Source organism: Danio rerio, chromosome 7, assembly GCF_052040795.2.
Source record: "Danio rerio strain M-AB ecotype USA chromosome 7, GRCz13ab, whole genome shotgun sequence".
NCBI lineage: Eukaryota > Metazoa > Chordata > Actinopteri > Cypriniformes > Danionidae > Danio > Danio rerio.
Genome location: NC_141027.1, coordinates 38,511,029 through 38,533,854, shown reverse-complemented (window position 1 = coordinate 38,533,854; position 22,826 = coordinate 38,511,029). Strand labels below are relative to the sequence as shown.

Below are 22,826 nucleotides of genomic sequence, written 5' to 3'. Positions count from 1 at the left end.
ATAAGTCAATATATTAATTATTGTGACAGGCCTAATTACAAGTAACCTAGTTTTACCCTGGTCTATAAATGCCTTAAATATTATAATAAAAGATACAATGGCCAAAATAAAGGTATTAAATATAAAGAAAAGAGTAAGAATCTGTATTTATTATTACCCGGAAAGATCCAAAACATATAAATTTTCTCTGAACTTTTTAAACTATTATTCAACATTTGCCATCCTTGTAAAAAAATAAAAACACTTTACGCAGTTATAAAAGTTTTTATTCATTCATTCATTTTCTTTTCAACTTAGTCCCTTTATTAATCCAGGGTCGCCACAGTGGAATGAACCACCAACTTATCCAGCACATGTTTTATGCAGCGGATGCCCTTCCAGCTGCAACCCATCTCTGGGAAACATTCATACACACTCACACACTACAAACAATTTAGCCTACCCAATTCACCTGTACCGCATGTCTTTGGACTGTCTGGGAAACTCAAGCACCTGAAGGAAACCCACGCAAATGCAGGGAGAACATGCAAACTCCACACAGAGCCACTGCGTCGCTGTTATAAGAGTTTTTTTATTTTAATTTCTTTTAATTGTACTTAAACTAGGGGCGGCACAGTGACTCAGTAGCTAGCACTGTCGCCTCACAGCAAGAAGGTTGCGGGTTCAAGTCCAGGCGCTATAAGTAAATTGAATAAACTAAATTGGCAGTAGTGTATGTGTGTGATAGAGTGTGTTCTCCAGTATTTCCAGGGTTGCAGATGGAAGGGAATGTGTAAAACTTATGCTGGATAAGTTGCCGGTTCATTCTGCTGTGGTGACCCCTGATGAATAAAGGGACTTTGTCAAAGGAAAATAAAAGAATTAATGAATGAACGTACTTTATCTAGAACCTGAACTGCGATCCTGTTTGCTAGCTCAGCTGTAAACCAATGACACACCTGTGTGGGGTTGTAGACTGGGAAGTCGTCCACTGGAGGAATGAGACCTTGAGCAATTAGCTGACCATATGAGGGTGGAGCTTCCCTCTGAACAAATTCCGCCTCTAGCCTGGTCATCTGGGTTTCAAAAGCTCTATGAGAAAGAGGAAGATAACAAGAGCTGTTTTATGAAGATGCTGACTGCTCTTGTTTAAAGCTGTAACAGAAACTGTGACTTTGTATGAAATTAAAGCGATTCACAGGCAGTCTCTCTAGAGCATTCCAGTAGCTGTTACTTATCCAGCACATCTCTGACAGTTTGATGAAGTGCAGGTATTTCGGGTCCTGCTGTGTCTTTACAAGGCTAACTGGAGGAAAACTGTGCGTCACCACTTGAGCATCATGTGGGTCATTACTGCACATCCATTTACGCTTAAAGAGATATGAGAGAGTGAATCATCCCTCCACTTTCTTTCTTTTTCTCTTGGAGAACTTACGCTTTTCTATCTTTGAGCAATAGGTTTCAAGATAAAGCACTCTGTCGTTTCTCACTGACTATATGTGTCTGTCTAAATAGGAGACAAAATCAAGACTCATGTATGTATTTTTTGGTAAATAGCATATGAACACTACTACACTACTCATTTTTTATATATTTTCTTTAAAAGTATTCTGAAAAGTGTCAGATGGTTTCCACAAAAATATTACATTAACATATTTTAAATGTCTGATGATTCATGTGAAGTGGATGACTGGAGGGATGATGCTGGAAATGCAGCCGATAGTTAATAGTTATAATATAGTATAATAACAGTTATAATAGTTATAGTTATTGAAAATTATTGAAAAAGTATGAAAAATTAATACAAAAAGTATTTTGCATGTTTGTGACTGTCAGATAAATATCAAAAAACCAAAGAATCATTAAAGCAATGACCAAGAATGGATTGTATTCGGCAAACGGATTTTTGTTTTGTGCCAAAAACCACTTGAATATGAAGTAAAGATCATGTTACAAGAACATATTTTGCAAATTTCCTTTGGTAAAAATATCAAAACTCAATAGTAATATTATCACTAGTAATGTACATTGCTAAGCACTTCATATAGAGAATTTATAGATGATTTTCTCAGTTTTTAGAATTTTTTTTTTTAGCCTTCAGATTGCAGATTTTCAAATATTGTCAAATCTAAACACAGGGAAGTTTACTTATTTAGTTTTCAAGTGATGTATAAAATTAAATAAAAAAACAACCAATGACTGGTTTTGTGGTCACATATATATCAATTTATTAAGACAACAATTAAGATATAACAATAATAATAATAACAGTGATTAACAATGAAAAAAGTAGAATTAAAAAATAATTAAAAAGACAAATGATTAAAGTAAAGCATCCTATGAAGTAAAAAAAACATTTCCTCATTTGATCTGGCTTTGGGTTTTCACATATATATTAATTTATTAAGATAACAATTCAGATATAATAATAACAATAATAATAGTGATGCTTCGGGTGCTCCGGTTTCCCCCACAGTAAAAAAAGCAATGTGGTAGAGGTGAATTGAAAAAACTAAATTAGCCGTAGTGTATGTGTGTGAGTGAGAGTTTATGGATGTTTCCCAGTACTGTGTTGCAGCTGGAAGGGCATCCACTGTGTAAAACATATGCTGGATAAGTTGTCATTATCCTGTGGTGAATAAAGGGTCTAAACCGGAGGAAAATGAATGAATGAGTAAAACAATGAAAATAATGACAAATAATTGGTATAAAGCATCTTATGAAGTAAAAAAGTGATTATTCCACAGTTCCTGATTTGATCTGGCTGGTTGATGGAATGATGGAAAAGTCCTCACCTGTACTCTCTTGTCCTGAGCGAGTAGAGTTTAAAGGCACAACCCAGTGCAATGACCAGCAGCAGCCCACAGACCAAACTGCCAATCAGAGCCGCTGTGATGACCTTCCTGGGCACAGAAGCCAGACAATCTCTTTCGTCACTGCCGTCCATACAGTCCTCCTGCCCGTCGCAGCGCCACGTCTCAAAGATGCACAGGTTGGTTCCGCAGTGGAAGTTTCCAGGCTGGCAGTCAAAGCAGTTCTTCTCATCGGAGCCGTCGGGACACTTCTTCTGATTGTTACACCTCTCAGAAGCGGAGTAACATGCCCCGCTGCCACCCTCGCATGGGTACTCACCCGGCTGGCACAGCGGGCAGGCCTCCTCATCTCGACCACCAGGACAATGCCAGTATCCGTCACAGCGCTGCAGATCAGAGTAGCAGCCCTCATCTGTGCCACACGGATGCTCACCGGGAAAACAGTAGCCCTTCACCTGCAGACAGAGCATCAACTTGATCAGTGGCACAGTGTGTGTTAGCTGACTTTTGATGGCGTGGGTTTTCTGATGGATGTCCGCTCCAGGAAGGAGTAACACATATAAATACCTATATCTTTATGATTATTAATAAAGTTGAATGTTTAAGAGACTAGATAATATGATCAATTCAGTGTCTTCCCACTTCAGAGTAAAGCTGGAATAATATTTGTCATTGCTTTTTCTGTATGCCAAATGATTTGTTTAATCAGGATCTACGCAGCCAGGTTAGAGGTCATATAGAGACCTCTTAAGTGGACCTGGAATCTTGAAGAATCGGAAACAACTTTTTTCTGAGTTGTTTACCATTTTATGTGTTAAATCATTTAACGTTAATTCTTTTGTATGTCAGCTGCCAGTTGCTGTACACTCAGCCTTGGGTAAGAAACAGGTTGCACTTTATGTGTGTTATATTCATTTGTGGATCATTTCACAAGTCTGGGGTCAGCTTTTAACATTTATATGCTTGTCTGACGTTTATATGCATGAGGTATTGTTCAGAATTGTATGCATGCACCCACGTGGACATTTTCTTAGTCTATCTGTGCTTTAACCAATCAGGTTAAAACACCTATATGTGTGATGCAGTTAATGACGTTATGTAAGAGTATAAATGTTGCTGTTTTGAGATTGTAAGTGGAGCGACCTACTAACTAGTGTTGAAGTAGACTTCTGCTGCTGAAACTGCAAACTATCTTCAGTAAACCTGATTTTTAATTGAATCTGGTCGTTTTGGGTTCAAACTGTACAGTATGCCAACAGTTTCAGCAAATCCAGAATTTGGTAAGAATAAAAAAAGCCTCTTATGCTTACTAAAGCTGTTATCTTTGGGAAAATCTTTTTTTTATTCTCACAAATATTATTTCAAATATTATTATTTCACTCAAATATTATTAATTTCTGTTTTATCTATTTGCTTAAGATGTCAATCTACTACAGTATATAAACAACCTGTTATTTTTGCAACTCAAACCTTCATCATCATTTAAAAACAACAGACGGACCTCAAACCTTTGAATAGCACTTTTACATGCACTTTAAAACCACTCAAAGCAAGAATTTGACTTTTTACAACGTCAAGCAATAGTGAAGAAAATCTAAATAACCCAGGTGTGAGTAAAAACCTACATTTGATCAGTACTTAAATATTATTTAAAACAAAAGCCTTTTGTAAAATAAAAAAGTAAAAGTTTATACTAACACTTCAGTTTAATTTGTACTTTGGGTGAAAAATGTACTATAAAATGAATGAAATGCATCATTCTCTGTGCATTCTCATATGTTTTTTTTTACTTTAAAACTTGTATGCACTATTGTTGTTGTTTGTACTGTAGATCAGCCTGACGGTGAGGATCAGTCATCTGCTCTGTATGTTTTTTTTGTTATATTATACTATTTATTGTTTAGGATTATTTTTATTGAAACTGTAGAGCCAATGCTACGAAATTTTGTTCTGTGTATACAGTTGAAGTGAGAATTATTAGCCCCTGAATTATTAGCCCCCCCTGTTTATTTTTCCCCAATTTCTGTTTAACGGAGAGCAGATTTTTTTCAACACATTTCTAAACATAACAATTTCAATAACTCATCTCTAATAACTGATTTATTTTATCTTTGCCATGATGACAGTAAAGAATATTTGACTAGATATTTGCAAGATATATTTTCAAAATATTTTTATAGATATATTTCAAGACACTTCTATACAGCTTAAAGTGACATTTAAAGGCTTAACTAGGTTAATGAGGTTAACTAGGCAGGTTAGGGTAATTAGGCAAATTATTGTATTACAGTGGTTTGTTCTGTAGACAGTCAAAAAGTATAGCTAATAAGGGGGTTAATAAATTCGCCCTTAAAATGTAAAAAAAAAAAAAAATTAAACGGCTTTTATTCTAGCCCAAATAAAACAAACATTGGAGGCTAATAATTCTGATGTACTGTACGTACATGTGAATGACAATAAAGTACTTGGAATCATTTTACAATGCAGTTAAAAAAAGTTTTTAGGTGGAAACCTCTATTCCCCTATAATCACATTGCACACAGTCAACCAATGATATTAGAAATGAAAGTGAAAGTGTTTTCTAGTTTATTGTAAAGTTCATGCAAGCATATACATACAGAAAGACCTTCATAATATCTTCAAACTGGGCCTAAAAAAAATAAGCTTGTATAGTACTGGAGGAAAATACAATGCAGATTTTAAAACTGGAGCAAGTAAGGTATAGTTCACACCAAATCAAAGTTCTGCCATCATCCAATCCTGTATGAGTTTCAGTAGAAGTCTGAAGTAGAACTGTGAAAGTCAAAGCCTACTGTCAACTGGCTGGTTACAGATGTTCTCCAAACTTTTCTCTTTTAAATCTCATCCAGTTTTGGAACCACTTTAGTGCGAGTTAACTTTTCATTTTCTTAACCCCAGAAAGCATATGAGAATGAGATACCTGATAGGTGGCATTGAATCCATGTCCGGGGCTGTGTGGTTTAGCGTGGTAGAAGATGCTCATCTGGCCCTGGGAAGACTCCAGCAGGGCTCGTCTGTGGTTATTATGGTGAGAAAGACTCTGCAGCAGCCGTTCTGCCTGCTCTCCCAAACCATCATAAACTCGTACAGAGTCTCCAACACCCAGCTGTAGATCCACCTGCAGCACCAGCGGCTTTGGGTCCTGAAGCAAGCAGAACACTCTTTAATTAATTCAGACATACTTTAATTATTAAACTTCAGGCCAGAATCTGTTTAAATTAAAACAGAACTAAGTGTATTTTAAAGTGAATTAAAACTGTTACAATGGTGCAATTTCTTTTTTAATTCTAAAGAGACCAAAATTAGCCATGTGCAAGTAAACGCTCATTGTATTTGTTTATGTTCTGTGATTCCACCCATAGCATGACAGTTGCTTTGTGTGCTTGTGCCTTTCTTTGTAGCTGTCATTTTATTATTTTATCATTTTGCACAACAACAAAGGACATATCTGTATCTATGTCTTTTGTGTGTTTTTTTCTGAAAAAAATGGTCATCTTTGAGCAAATCTCAATTAGACATCTCTGCAGCAGGTTAACCCACAATTCGTTCTGAGAGACTAAACTGTTTTTTTTTTTTCATGGAATGTACGTAGTAACATCCTATACTGCAATAAAGCCTGGTCGGTAGTATCAGATTGCTTCTTGTGACATGCAAAATTTTCAAGCAGGCTGAGACCACCTCATTTCAGCAATCGCACACTGACAACTGTACATGAACATCAGTAATCAAATGATTTGCCTTAATCTGAATAAGACAATAGTATGATTAAGGTGTTTACATGAGTTGCTTTTTGAATGTTCCTTTCATGATCCCGGTTTACATGTTATAGCACAAAATTCCATTAACATCATTGCGTCACCATGCTATCCACATTTACTCTGGAGTTTCATGTAATTTCGGGTGTTTTACATTTAATTTGTTGACTTTAACTGCAGTTTGGCACTTTCACTTTTATTCAGCACCATTTCATGCATGCCCCTCGTGACAAACGAGATATTGGATACAAGCATGACCAGCTGAAGAGTGTTGTTTTAATGGTGTTTGATACCACACGCCGTATGGGAAACGACATCTGCATTTCATGATGCAGGTGTCTGTGGTTTTCACTGACTACAGCTTATGACAGAATTTCAGCTAACTTATATTCTGAGTATTAGCAACAATATATATATATTATAAATTATTATATATATAGAAATAATAATAATAATAATAATAATAATAATAATGACAAACAAAAACATCTAAAAAACATTAACTGCAGTATGATTAGATATTAATAATTAATTTTCCTATGCATTCCTCAATAAGATAGTTTTTCAGAAATTAAATGCTAAAGTTTCACACTCTCCAAAACAAATATGTAACTTAAATCTACAGCAGAATAACATCAATATGTTTGAAGTAAATGGCATAAATATCAATTGTCAAAAAAACAGACATCACTTTTGACCATTACGGTAATAATTTTGTTATTACACATGGTGGCTCTGTGGTTAGCACAGTCACCTTATAGCAGGAAGGTCACTGGTTTGAGTACCGGCTGGTTAAGTGGCATTTCTGGGGTTTCTAGGTTTCCTCAGGGTGTTTCAATTTCCCCCACAGCCCAAAGAGATGTGCTATAGGTGAATTGAATAAACTAAATTTGCTGTATTGTACGTGTGTGAACGAATGTGTATGGATGTTTCCCAGTACCAGGTTGCAGCTGGAAGGGCATCTGCAGTGTAAAACATATGCTGGATAAGTTGGCGGTTCATTCCGCTGTGGCGACCCCTGATGAATAATGGGACTAAGCCGAAGGAAAATGAATAAATGAATGAATGAAAAAACTGCAATAATTCAGTGTCTGGAAAAATTATTCAACCGAAAGCTTTTAACTTTACAGATATGTGTAAAATGTGATTGACTGAGGTTCTCGTCATACTTTTGTGTCCAGGAACCACGTGCAGTGAAGATCTGTGCCGGTGCTCCTGTTCGGACGGAAGAAATCAGGGGAAGCAAATGTCCCATAGAAGTTGACCAAGCGTTTTCCACAGGATGTGTCCGGGCAGCGGGCCTCATCAGATCCGTCAGGACAGTCCCGGGCCCCGTTACAGCGCAGAGACCCTGGCAGGCAGCGGGTAGACTGCACATCAGAGCATTGTAAGGTGCCTGGTGGACACAGGCTCGCCCGGGCGGGCGTTGGTGGGGCGACACAGTTCCTCTCATCTGTATTATCTCCACATTCATCCAATCCATTACAGCGCCAGGAACGTGGAACACACTTGCCGTTTCCACATAAATATTCATCCTTCTCACAGCTACTCTGACCCAGACGACCTAACAAGAAAAAAAAACACAAAGAGAGAAATGAGTGAGTCTGTTGCACACATAAACACTGACACTTTGCTGAGACACACCAATCAAATCTCGCCACTCTGCAGATGGTGTTTGCCTGCTGACAGCTTAACAAACACAGCCGTTCAGAATTATTGATTCAACTGCACCTCTGAGGAAAAGGCACAAACACAGCATTTCACCCCTCTCTCTCTCTCACTCACACACGCACACATACCCCGTGGAGTTGAGTAATAACAGCTAATTTTCTCCTTCATCTTCATTAGCTACAGATCAGATCTAACTAAATAATTAACAGCGGAGATCTGTCAAACTCACACTGATGCTAGTGCAATCCAAATACGCACATCGGTTTTGTGGCATATTATGTAACAAGTGCTGCAGAGCATTAGTGTTTCATCATGGCTCTATGGCCATATGCTATTGATCCGCTAAGACTGCATTTGCCTGGTCAATCTGTGCTCACAGTAAATCTATATGCCTCTGCGTGATTTAGTTGCTTTCTAATGTAAGAGCTAAACTGAATGCGATGAAACACAGTCATGTAGTTGGAATAGAGGACAGTTTTATGTATGTTAATAAAAGTTGTATTTTATAAAAATTCAAAATTAGGACTGAATAAATGAATGATGTTTTAAAAATCATTCTTTTCATACAAGTCCAACTTTTCTGCATTCAGATCACTAGACACACACAAGCAGTGCTATTTGGTATACTGCCAGGAATCAGTTATAAATGTGCACAAGCATACAAAAACCTCTTTTTCCTTGTTTTATTTCACAACAGCACAATGTGAAAAAAGCACTTTGTCAGCACTTTCCTCTCTTACACTCTTAACCCCACTTCTGTCTGCATGAGGGTCACATATTAAAGGATATTTCACCCTAAATTCACCATACTCACCATTAAAAGGATAGTTGACCCAAAACTGAAGATTCTGTCACCATTACCTCACCTTTTACTTGTTTCAAACCTGTTTTACCTTTTTTTCTGAGGTTGAACGATACACAGTAACTTGTAGGGTAATGTCTTTGGTTGTTGTAAACTTGAAAAGTAAATGCTGAAAAATTATTTAGACTTCTTTTGTATATTTATTTATATTGTAAGACAGCTGAACCGTTTTACAAAAGGTGTTAAATCAGCTGCACAAAGGGAGTGTCATGCTGAAAATCCTTTAAAAATTATAGATATAAAGATTTGACATTTATCGTGATAATTATCGCTATCGACTGGTATGAATAAAGTTATCATGAATTTTTTTTTGCCATATCGCACAGCCCTAGTCACAGCATAAATTCAATTTGAGAGCAATGGTAGAAGTAAAAAAAGAACATATTTTTACACACTTATCAAGACTTTAAGTTCAAAGTGAACATACGGGGCAGTAATTACAGCAGGTATTAACCCTGAACCAACCCTTAACTGGTGCAGTTACCTTAAATAACCCAGTACTGTCTTAGATAAGAGCTATTACTGTAGACAAAATTGCAACTGATATCCTATTAAAAAACTGGAATATCACACGATTTATTAAGTACTTTTAATAACACATGTTAGTTTAAGTGGGCCTATTATCCCCTTTTTACAAGATGTAAAAAAGTCTGTGATGTCAAAAAGAGTGTGTATGTGAAGTTTCAGTCCAAAATACCCCACAAATAATGTTTTATAACTCATTAAAACTGTCCATTTTAGACTTTGATCTAAATTGTGTCATTTTGGATACTGCCACTTTAAATTCAAATGAGATTGTGCTCTTTTTAAAAGAGGGCGGAGCTACAAAAAAGCCTGTGCATCAGCATAGTGTCAGATTCAAAACAGGACTAAAGTTATCTGTGCGGCAAAAACTCAAAATAAGAAAAGAAGCGTCTCAGAAAAAGGCAGTACAGTGGTCGCGGTGGTATTCGCGGGAGTTATATTCTAACAATTATTATAGATGTTGTAAGGCTGTGAAAGCCCTCACTACACACTTTATACACTTTTCTTGGACAGGCATTAACATTTTCACATTTTTCTCTCTTGTTTAAACGCTCTCAAAGTTCAAACCTTCCTAGAAAAATAAGTCTAGTATTATAGAATTAAGCCAAAGATTAAAACCGGTTGTCAGGTGCAAACATTCATCGCCGTCAGCAAAAGGTTTATAAAGCTTTTTAGCTTTGGCATCCAGCCAGTATAATGTTCTTTTTTCCTGCAGTCACTGATCCACAAAGCTAAAGCAGACTAAAGCACTGTTATTTAAAATAAAATGATTTAGATGGCGCAGCAGAAATAGAAACAGTGTCCTGAGTTGTAGCTGGGCACCACAGACAGCCGCTGACTTGCGTAGGAACTCACACTGCTAGCGATCAACGATTTAAGTTAAATTGGGATGCTGAACATATTCTGTACTGTACAGGAGACACGGAGGAGATTAATTGACAATGGTCTATAGCCAATCAGGACGCAGAACACAATGCGCTGTAAAAAAAAAACATTAAGTAAAAATAAGCATGTCAAATTGCACATAAACCAAATCCACGAACCTGCGAGGCCACGAAAAGTGAACTGTTTTACATAGAATGACCAATGTAGGCTATATTGAGACTACGGTGTTCATTTGTGTTTGCTAAATCTCCACATTTACAATCCTCTTAGTTGCTGGCATTATCTTCAGCAGGTCAAAACTCTAATAGCGGCTGCTTCTCACTCAGGGCTGTTTATGCTAATGAGTGAGAGATTGCCACTAATGGGCGGGACTTTCCTCTTCTGATAACATGTACAAAGAGAGAATGTCAATCAAAGTGTTTCTGCATACTGTTTTAATGAGGTGTGATTATCAAAAATAAAATAAATTAATGTTTACTATTAGAGGCTGGCCAATATTTTCATACACTGTTGCCACAAAACCGTATTTAAACACCATATAAAAGTGATTTTTGCATAATAGGCATAATTTTGCATAATTGTTGCATAACTTTTGCATGATTTTTAAACAAAAAAAATCAGCATAAACATTTTAGAAAAATGACAAATTACAGGAGAAACATGTTTTAAACTTGAGAATGAATAAAAAGTCACTTTAAACTGGCAAATATCAGTTAATAATGACATTTATTGGTGGACTCTAAAGGAAGATATCCCCATCTGAACTCTCACCTCGTATGTAGGACATTCTGAAGCCCTGTGCCTGACCGGAGCTGTTGGCGTGAGAGTGGAAGTAAACCCAAACTCTTCCTCTGGAGGAGATGAAGGGAGGAGGAAGAACAGACCCACAGAGGCGATACTCAGCTTTCCATGTGGGGCCGAGCAGCAGCCAGTCCCCCCTGCAGTCCCCTGTCTCCTCCAGGTCAAAACTGTGAAAACTGGACACAGCAAACAATGCTGGTTAATGCACAGGCTGGAGCTCTTACACTTAAGAAAACCTTTAGAATAGCATCATCAAATGAAAACAGACATGTCAAATCAGTTAGCGAATAGAACAATTAATGAAAATGAGAAATGAATGAGATCATTGACCACTGAAAATCTATCATCATTTACTCGCCATTTGCTTTCTTTTTTCTGTTTAAAACAAAAGAAGATACTTTGAAGAATGTTGGTAACCTCTGACTTACACAGAAGGGGAAAAAATATGGAAGTCAACAGCTCAACACACCTTTTTTGCTGTGAATTATGCCTTTATAAGTAAAAAACAAACAAACAAACAAAACGACTTTTATCCATAAAGAGCTTTGTTTACTTTTCTTACACTCATGTGATTCTTTTATGTGTTTTCCATTGCAGGGTTAAAGATAAACATCTTTAACAATAATTGTACTTTTATTTGTCGATTTTTTGATGTTAATAAAAAAAAACAAAAAAACATAAAACATACTTTAATAACACACACAGATTTTCCTTTAATGTGTTTTGTTTCCACGCAACAGAAATACACACGCACGCACGCACGCACGCACACACACACACACACACACGCACACACACAAACACGCACACACACTTACGAACAAGAGATAAAATCTTCGTCCAGTAGCATTACAGTAGAATGGTCTTTTTGCAGGCAATAACTTAACAACATTATATATCCACTGGACTGTTGTCTTTCTTATCTCTTCTTATCGCTCGCGGCTTGCTATATTCCCTCCAAATCTCACTTCTTATTCAGAGTCTCCTCTACTGTTTGTTTTACTGGAAGTTGTTTTATGATCATTTTAGTGGGCAGATGCAGACATGCTCATGACTTATTAGTACTTCAACATGACAATTTTGTGCTTGATTGGGTGATTTAATGCTTATTTGGGTGCTTAATTTATACCAAAAATATTTTACCTTATGTCTTATATTTTGTTACAGACATACAGTAATACCCTACAACTGTTTTGCAGCATATGAAATGTCCCAAATACTATTTTAACTGTCCAAAATGGGCAAAAAATGTTTTTACTGATAGTCAAAGCATGTTAAAATATGTGTGTATGTGTTATTAATGCATTAAAAGACAATCAGGAAAAAACTGCTGTGTTCAAAGCAGAAAAAAAGAGTTTTTCATTCTATTATACAAAGGTGACTTTATTGTGTTTTATGTAAATTCAGACAATGAGTGCAAATATATGGACATCATTTTTTCTCTAAAAGGGCATCATATCAAAAGATGACACTTAGGTCTTATTCTAATTAGGTTCCAATAAGGCCAAATAGCAAAGAGAAATAAAAAATGCATGTAAAAAACAGCTTGGACCTTAAGAGGTTAAAGCTAAATATAAAAAGAAAAAAATGGTAAAGCTAACTTTTATAAAGGGCAGAGTTCTGGTCTGTTATTGTGTAAATGCATGACTTTTTGAATTGTCAATGCAAATGCAAACCCAATACATAAACGGCAATCAAGCCAAAATTCTTTTTAATTTATATTAAAAAAAAAACTCACACATGCCTGGTCTGATGTTCTGTCATTTGGTTTGTCGTTATGTGTAATGTCATTAAAATACTGTTATTCAAATCTTGTTTGGCTGTCAATGAAACACACACATATAGACACAAACATTATGCAAAGCTTCTGAATATTTCAGACTGGGCTCAACAATCAGAATGACCCAATGGCCTGAGGCCAGTGTCAGAGACTTTTAGGCCAACTGGCAGAACTGTCACTTCACCTATCACCCAGTGCTGCACTGTCACAGAGTTTAATATTCAGTGACCACACAAGTGTTTTTATCCAGCTTCATTTAAATGCTTATTTTATATTTTGCTGATTTAAATGCACCTCCAATCTAACACAATCTGGCTGGCTGGCTGATACAGATGAGATTTTGATACAGCAATAATGACATCATGAATAAATCACTGGTTAACATCAAATTTCAGAAAGAAAAAAAAAACATATTTATGAGTCTACGGGCCAGATTTATCAGCTGCCTAGGCTAGTGCAAACCCTGTTCTGACACCTAGTGACATATTAACAGTATGGCTGACCTTATTTGCATGCATATTTGTTGAGTTTTACTTTCTGGCACAATATTTATGGAAGAGTATTTAAATGAATTATACATGGTAGCCACAGCCATGTCACCCTGCAGCCCAAGACCGGTTACTCACTGAAGCCAAGCAGGGCTGAGCCTGGTCAGTACCTGGATGGGAGACCACTAGGGAACACTAGGTTGCTGTTGGAAGTGGTGTTAGTGAGGCCAGCAGGGGGCGCTCAACCTGTGGTCTGTGTGAGTCCTAATGCCCCAGTAAAAGTGAAGGGGACACTACACTGTCAGTGGGCACCGTCTTTCGGATGAGACGTTAAACGGAGGTCCTGACTCTCTGTGGTCATTAAAAATCCCATGGCACTTCTCGTGAATGAGCAGGGGTGTAACCCTGGTGTCCTGGCCAAAGTCCCTCTATTGGCCCTTACGATCATGGCCTCCCAATCATCCCCTTCCACCGAATTGGCTCTATCACTGTCTCTCCACTCCACCAATAGCTGGTGTGTGGTGAGCGCACTGGCGCCGTTGTCCTGTGGCAGCCGTCGCATCATCCAAGTGGATGCTGCACACTGGTGGTTTGTGTTTATTCATTTATTTGTTTGTTTCTTTGCATCATAATTTGATCCTCAAAAAAGCGTCTTATTCCATTGTGCACTTTTGTTAATACAGTACATGCATAATTGTTGATATATGATCATTTCTAAATAACATCAATCTTATTAATTATTTTATTAATTTTGTAGATAATTCTTTTATAATTGATGTTTAATTGTGAAATATTGGAAGTGGAAACACCTTATATTCAGATGGGAGCCATTAATAGTCAGATTCTCTAAAATACAAGACTTGCACTGAAAACTCAACAATGATTAAAGCCAATGAGAAAGAAGTAAGAAAACCATGGTATTGCAAATATTTACCAAAACTTGCATGATTTGCCACCCAGGTCCATTCTGCCAAACTCAATACTACCAAGACAAAATTAACAGCTCTTTAGACACTTGCAAACTAATCAGAACATTCCAATCCCAGCTCTGTCCTCCTCTGCCACCTCCCACTTATCAGCTGATTATTTTCACTGACAAAACTGCAAAAAATTAAAGGTCCCAATCTATCTAAAATCAAACCACACCTTCAGAAGGAAAAACATTTTCCTCCTTCTTCCTCCTCACAGTGCAAGAAGCATCCAATTCTTTCTGGACATCCCACAACTTGCTTACTAGTCCCTATCCCTTATTAAATTCTGCAGGACATTTCCTAAGTCCCAGTGCCAGTGCAATCACATAAATTACAATTCTCTTTAACTGAACTATTATCCTCTTCAGCCTTGCGGTTTCCACTAACAACAGATCCCTGTGGAGATGATGTCATGCTTTTAGATAATTTCATTAAAGCAGTGACGAAACTCACCTCACACGCACACACACACATGCACACACACACACACACACACACACACACACACACACACACACACACACACACACACACACACACACACACACACACACACACACACACACACACACACACACACACACACACACACACAAGAACACACACACAGGAGAGGTGAAAAACATTGCATTATAAAATCCCTGCAGTCAGCTATACAGTCTAAGCGCTTCATATGGAAGACTGCACAGTCCAATATACACTTACACGCTCATAAACACTGAAATACACAAAAGAGTTAATTAGTTTGAGAAATGCCTACATCAACTTTTGACCTGAAAATATCATCAATTCATTCTGTTTATTAGTAAAAGCTGTTGCGGACCTTAACAAAGTAAAAGCTGCAAAGTGTTGTTTAGAAAACAGCAGCATTTCTTGCTTTAAGAGAGGAGAAAAAGACATTAGGAAGGCATTTATTTCTTATGTAAGAATCCCATGAACAGAACGGCTGCTGAATAGGCATTATACAGTGCCCTCCACTAATACTGGCACACTTGGTAAAAATGGGAAAAGGCAGATGTGAATTTTTTTATAATTATTTACTCTTTTGATTCTGCAATCTTGAAAATACAAAAAAAATTACAAAGGACAGCAGTCAAGAAAACAAATGCTTTTATTAAATATTCACAGGAGCATTTTGAAGTATATTTCCATTGATATATATATTTGTACACCTGGTTGAAAAGGAAAAGGCAAGTGTTCAACCAAGGTTTCCTGTTTACTAGGATTGTATATGCTAGCACATTGGCAAAACTCACTTACGCTGAAATCACCCCTATACCCTTATTCACTATTCCCTACATTAGTCCACTAATATACAGTGGTCCAGTTAAAGAAGTAAATGAAAATGAGCGAGTGAATTTGAGTACTGAGTGCATCAATAGTTGTGGTTTTGTTTGTGCTTTGATGGTCAATAAATTAAAAAAAAGCTTTAAACTTCTTGGTCAGCCCCTATGATAGCTATTTAACACTAAGCAAGCTGTCTATTAGTAATCAAACAAACTAATTAGATTTTTGGCATGTATAAGTAACCCACCGATCCTACTGCCTCAACCCTGTCTGAACTGGGATCAAACCGGCGATTCTCCCGTATTTCAGACCCATCTCCAGCCAACCACCCATTTCGTTAGTTATCCTGGAAAACACCCATAATTTCTTTCCCCAACACTTCCAATAATATCCAGCTGAGCACAGCGTGACTTGATTCAACCGGCGTCTGCTACAGTGTGTCTAGCCTCTTCTTCTTTGCTACTGTGCTAGTGGACTGTGCCGCAGGTTTAAAATTTTCTCGAGTTTGTGTGCGCAACAACTGGGCGGGGCTTAAGTTACGTATCGATGTCACGCCAAAACGGCTAAATACTCGTTATCAAGACAATTCATTTGAAGTACTAGGAGTCAACTCTTTTACAAATAAATCAATAGTTTTAAACAATGTCATCATTCAGATTTAAGCCTTGAAATGGCTGCTTTCTCAAATTAGTTTCTCTTTTTAAGGGTATAGAGGGGCGGTTTTGGATACAGCCTTTGTAATTCATCACACTGGATTACATTAAAGAAGAAAGTTGTGATTTGAGACAAGGTTGTTGAGTTTCATAAATAGATAGAAAAAAATACTGAAATGGCCATTTCCACCATTGGGATAATAACTCCTGTAAACTGGACATGTTAAGAATCAGCTTGGAAAAGGTTTTTTTGTGTCCCAATGCACTGTTAGAAAAATGGTGTGAATGGCCAAAAAAAAGAATCACAGCTGGAGAACTGCAGGATTTAGTTTGCTCTTGGGGTCAGAAAGGCTCCAAAACTACATTTCAATGTCACCTACATCACCGCAAATTGTCTGAGAGGGATTGAAGAAAAAAATTCTACCAGGATTCACACTTTAAGCCAAATACACTAAACAGATGAATTTGAATTTGATTAAAAGACATTTAGTGAGTTGATAAATGGGGCGTTGCTGTGCGTATATATTAAAGAGCTCATTGATTCATTAAGTTAAATCACTCTCTGATTTCTCCATAGTAAGTATGAGGTAAGTTACAAGGTCCTTCAGAAAAATGTTTTGCTCTAAACTATATTCCTTTTTAAATGTCTGGGTAAAAAAAACAAAAACCCTTTTCCCCCCTATTGAAAACAATATATTTTATTTTGAAAAACATTTTTTATATTTTGGAATGTTAAACATGTCAGGCTAAATAATTAAAATAAATCATTGACTTCTTCTCTCTTCATTAGTTTTAAAAACACAGATTTCTTCACAACACATATAAAAAAACATAAAAAAGCCCTTACATATACCTTGGGAACGGTATAACAAAAAATTTTGGCAAGGTTTTAAAACCTTGACTTTTCCAAACCATGGTAAACCTTGAAACCTGTTATCGTCCCATGGCTAATATACATTATATAGAAATAGTAAATATATAGTATAGTATAGTATAGTATATAGTATACGCCCACATATAATAACGCCCACCCAAGTATATTTTTATATATATTTTTTTTTACTATTATTATCATCCATTTACCAAACATCCGCGATCGATCAACCTGTGGAAAATTTTCCCTTGTTTACACATTTCCTTCTGCTGATTCTGTGTGCATGAGAACTGTCACCGCTACCTCAAACAATCTCACATGCTCTGCAGATCCACAATGACGTGCCTTTTTGGGACTTAAAACTGAATCCAGCCCAGGTTTCTAATGTACGGGATTTGGCTTTTGGTTTTGCTTCCTAAAGTTGTTGTTAATTGTATGCATCTTTGCATTACCTTTTTATTTAAGCCTACTTTAGCTTGGCTTCGCAGCTGATAGCCAGCGCACAGTTTGAGTGCAAAAGATACATTAAATGATTAATTATTTAATCTAAACGACTCAGAAAATCTTTAAAAATATAGTCAGAAAGGATGAAATGACATCCAAACTGGCTGCAAAATAACTGTACACCATTAGAAATGGTTAATCAACTCACTTGCCTTATTTAAATCTACACTTTCTTGTAATTATTATATATTTTTAAGGATACTGTGTTTTTATGTTCCTTTTATGTCATTTATTTCTCACTTGCTGTATACAGTATGATGATGATGAAGCCTTTTATTATATTTCCATACACTGTGTGGCGAGTATACTGATGCCACGTCGCCTTGGTCCCAGATTCAACCCAGCTGTCACCTCATCACCGCAGATCGGTCACAGCTGGCGCTCATCAAAAGGCACAGATATAAGCCACCACCAAAACTGAGGAGAACGAGCTTTATTTGACCGACTGACTCCCTGTGCAAACATCTATGTGTCTCTCTCTTCCCTAGCGGACTCAAGCAGCTGACCGATCCCTCACCTCAACTCTCACTTAACCTCACCTTCTCCCCGGAGCATTGGGCACCACTTCATGTTTGAAGAGCACCGTATCCGTCTCATGCACTGTTTTGCACTCTGTAAATAAATCACCCTCCGGGGAATTGTTTGTACACTAACTCTGGAGTGTGCGTTTTCCCACTATCTCGCCACAACTGTTACACGCCGCAAATTTTTACCCCTCCAACAATACAAAAACATCACACATTTCAGGGGAAGACAGGTCAGACGAGAGGTTGCTTTAGAAAGAAGAAATAAGATAAATTAGGAAATATTGTATTAATTTGATGTTAATATATAACATATTTTATGCATATCTAAAATGCTTTGGCAATAAAATGTGAGCAGATTTTACATGTCAGTGGGTGCATATGGATTCTGACTAGCATAAAAGTAAAAATATAGTTGATTTTTTTATTTCAACAGTTTTAAAAACTTTATCCCATTGAAAAGAAATATTTATCAGTGTCATAATAAATTAAAAAATTTTGTTAAAAATGACATTTGTAATGTAACTTACATTGTTTGTCGTATGTAGTATCCATTTATGTGCTGTGTGTTACAATGTGGCTACCACCTCAAGTACTGTAAGTTTCAAACCTATATATTTATATATATATATATATATATATATATATATATATATATATATATATATATATATATATATATTAGCGCTGTCAAAATTAGAGCGTTAACGCATTCGATTAATTTTAAATAATTAACACGTTAAAAAAAATTAACGCAATTAACGCAGTTGCAGGTTTCTTTTTACTTCCTGTTGTGGTGGACGTGTTCAACATGCAAGAAATGTGGATAAGACCAAGGAAGCACTTTTTGAATGCAAGTTTAAGTATAAAACAATTAGTTGCATCACAGATTATCCAGAGTTTCAAGCAATTTCGGGTGTTTCATTTTTAACTTTCGACTTCTGTTGTAAGTTGATACCGCATGGCGAACAGAAAGACAATCCTCCGCATTTCATGACTCGGTGTTGCTTTAAGGTAATAAAATTCGCTGCTTACACGGTAGAATTTTAATAAGAGTATTATCTTAATCACATTAAAATCGGAGTATTGGTGTCTTATGTAAATGTACTCAGAAAGTCTCTGGTGAAGTCGCGAGCTGTCAAAGACAGGGCATTACTCTGCCTTTCAGCATGAGCCTCCAAGTTTAGCGTGTTTCCTCATTAAACACAACGAAAGCGTATGCTTGTGTCAGAATCCTTGTGAAATACAGTAATACTTTAGAAAGCTTAGTTTAAGCAAATTTGATGAACGTGATCATGCGTGTTGAATCTGAAGGAGGGAGTTGCTCCAGCGCGTTGTGTGTGTCTGTGTGTGTGTCTGTGTCAGGCTCGTTGAAGGGTATCAGGGGTGGAGTGAGCGACGTATCTGAGTAGGGGCGTGTGCACGCGAGACGTACCTGAAGGACGGTGGGGGTGAGTTGCGCGCGACATACCTGAAGAGCTAGGAGGGATGCAGTGAAGAGGGGTGTGCAATGTATTTAAGGACCGGTTTGCGAGAGATTATCATTCATTTGCGGGCATCCGGGAGTCTCTGTGCACTTGCGGGATACTCCTAGTCTTAGCAGCTAGATGAATGTAAAGGAGGATTAAGCAAAATTGTTTCTACTTTATAATTAAGGTTTTCAACTCACAGCAATAAAACTTTACAATGAGTGCAACAGTTTGTATTCAATAGTTTATTATTATAATTTTCCATTTTCCATATCTGTAATGCCTGTATTTAGGCATTTTTTGCCGTCCACTTAGAATCCAACATTGAAATCAATGTTTGTCGTTATTGGCATTGATTGCTTTAAAACTGAAATGTCATTAACATGCCTGTGTTTTAATTTCTGTAATAAATATGGCTGTTAAGCCAGGATCTTGATGGTTTATTGTGGGTTTATTGTTTACATGAAGAAATCTGTGTTACAAGTTAAATAAAAATTCTAATAACAATTATATTTTGAATTTAAATTATTTTTGTCTTGCGTTTACATTAATTTTACATTTGAATAGCCAAAATTACAAGTTTCAGTATTTTAAATGCGATTAATCGCGATTAATTTTTTTTCAAAAGGTGCAATTAGTTAATTTTTTTAATCGATTGACAGCACTAATATATATATATATATATATATATATATATATATATATATATATTTTTTTTTTTTTTTTTTTTTAAATTAAAAATTGGAAACTAATAGTCTAGATATTCCATGACTTGGGTAAAAACTAAATCAATGTTATGATTTTGCAAGATTTCTATGACCTTTAAGAACCCAGCTATACTCTCATCCAAATACTTCAAGTGTCTTCAGAAGGGTAAAACAAGAAAGATATTTTCTTCACTGCCTTCTTATGCTCATATTTACCAAAAGTGCCAGTATAGTAGAGGGCACTATAAATGGTAAAACATCTTGTTACGGATCATGGTAACAGGAATTAATAAGTCAGCACTCATTTAATAAGAGCTGTGAGTGTGCATCTACCTGATTGTGATCACATCTCCACGGCTGCCCTGTATATTCCAGCTGCAGTTGACTCCGGCCGGGTAATTGAGGGGCCATAATGGGCTGTAAATCACTCCTCTCCTCTCCGTGTGTAGCTCCACCTTACCACCACAGGCAGCTGAGAAACACACGCATGCACACACGCACGCACGCACGCACGCACACAAACACACACACACACACGCACACACACACACACACACGAAATGCGCATTGGGTGAGTCATAAGTGACCACAGCTGTCAGATTGTGATTGAAATGACATCAACATCTCACATAAGGCTTTATGGATTTCTGAGTGCAGGCCAGGTATTTATGATGGCCGGAATTTGATCCACTCACTCAAGAAGGATTAGAGAGATACGCAATACTCAATTTAGCGTGTGAGAGTGTGCGCTAACGATTATGCATCTGAACAGAAACACAATAAGACAGGGAAGAAATGTGTCTGCGAGGCGACAGAAATAGTCCAGGCAGTGCGAGTGGGTGTATGATCTATTCAGTTTGTTATATTTAAGAATTCAGGTGGCTAATCTTCATTATAATGTTCCTCTTTCATCTTCATAATGAATCATTGGTCTTGAAAAAAAGACAGTACTTAACTGTTTCTATTAATGCATGTAAAAAATTAAACACCTGTAGAGAAAAGACGTGAGAAGTCAGTGCGTTTCAGAGGCAGGTTTAAGAAAGCTGTGTGTCCTTGTTTCATGCATAATATAGCCACATTTATTGATTTAAAAATATACAACAATAATCATCCTTGAACTTTTATAGATATTTTTGTATTTGTCACTTATATAAATACATGAAATACATAAAACCTCCTGAAGTTCAATGATCTTATTAAACATTTTATATATAGAATTAATTAAAGTGCCACTCATTATACACTCATCGGCCACTTTATTAGGTACACCTGTCCAACTGCTCATTAACGCAAATTTCTTATCAGCCAATCACATGGCAGCAAATCAATGCATTTAGGCATGTAGACATGGTCAAGACAATCTACTGCAGTTCATACTGGGCATCAGAATGAGGAAGAAAGGTGATTTGAGTGACTTTGAATGTGGAATGGTTTTTAGTGCCAGACAGGTTGGTCTGAGTATTTCAGAAAATGCTGTTCTACTGAGATTTTCATGCACAACCATCTCTAGGGTTTACAAAGAATGGTCAGAAAAAGAGGAAATATCTAATGAGCGGCAGTTCTGTGGGCGCAAAAGCCTTGTTGATACCATAGGTTAGAGCAGAATGGCCAGACTTGAGGCGGATGGGCTACAGCAGCAGAAGACCACACTAGGTGCCGCTCCTGTCCGCTAAAACAGAAAACTAAGGCTACAATTTGCACAGGCTCACGAATTGGACAATAGAAGATTGAAAAAACGTTGCCTGGTCTGATGAGTCTAAAGTTCTGCTGCGACATTCGGATGGTAAGGTCAAAATTTGGCATCAACAACATGAAAGCATGGATCCATCCTGCCTTGTATAAACGGTTCAGGCTGGTGGTGGTGGTGTAATGGTGTGGGGGATATTTTCTTGGCACACTTTGGGCCCATTAGTACCAACTGAGCATCATGTCAACACCACAGCCAACCTGAGTATTGTTGCTGACCATGTCCATCCCTTTATGATCACAGTGTATGACTCTTTTTATGGCTACTTCCAGCCAGATAACGTCATAAAGCGTGAATCATCTCAGACTGGTTTCTTGAACATGACAATGAGTTCACTGTACTCAAATGGCCTCCACAGTCACCAGATCTCAATCCAATAAAGCAATTTTGGGATGTAGTGGAACAGGAAAATTGCATAATGGATGTTTAGCAGACAAATCCGCAGACTGTGTGATGTTATCATGTCAATATGGACCAAAATTTCTAAGGAATATTTCCAGTACCTTGTTG

At 37.0% G+C, this 22,826-nt stretch overlaps 1 protein-coding gene across 3 annotated transcripts in view; it reads right to left on the bottom strand.

The window, feature by feature from the left end:
• Nucleotides 1–22,826, bottom strand: part of lrp3 (low density lipoprotein receptor-related protein 3) — a 36,553-nt gene that overhangs the window by 9,169 nt on the left and 4,558 nt on the right. For 2 of the 3 annotated variants that reach the window (NM_001130634.2, NM_001431063.1), the window contains 6 exons: nucleotides 20,903–21,041; nucleotides 11,283–11,488; nucleotides 7,738–8,132; nucleotides 5,734–5,955; nucleotides 2,775–3,247; nucleotides 939–1,071 (listed from right to left, as the gene is read on the bottom strand). In NM_001130634.2, the coding sequence (NP_001124106.2) occupies nucleotides 939–1,071; nucleotides 2,775–3,247; nucleotides 5,734–5,955; nucleotides 7,738–8,132; nucleotides 11,283–11,488; nucleotides 20,903–21,041 (1,568 nt within the window). Of the gene's footprint in view, nucleotides 1–938; nucleotides 1,072–2,774; nucleotides 3,248–5,733; nucleotides 5,956–7,508; nucleotides 7,603–7,737; nucleotides 8,133–11,282; nucleotides 11,489–20,902; nucleotides 21,042–22,826 lie in introns of all 3 variants that reach the window. The other variant, XM_087258584.1, reaches the window with a different exon arrangement.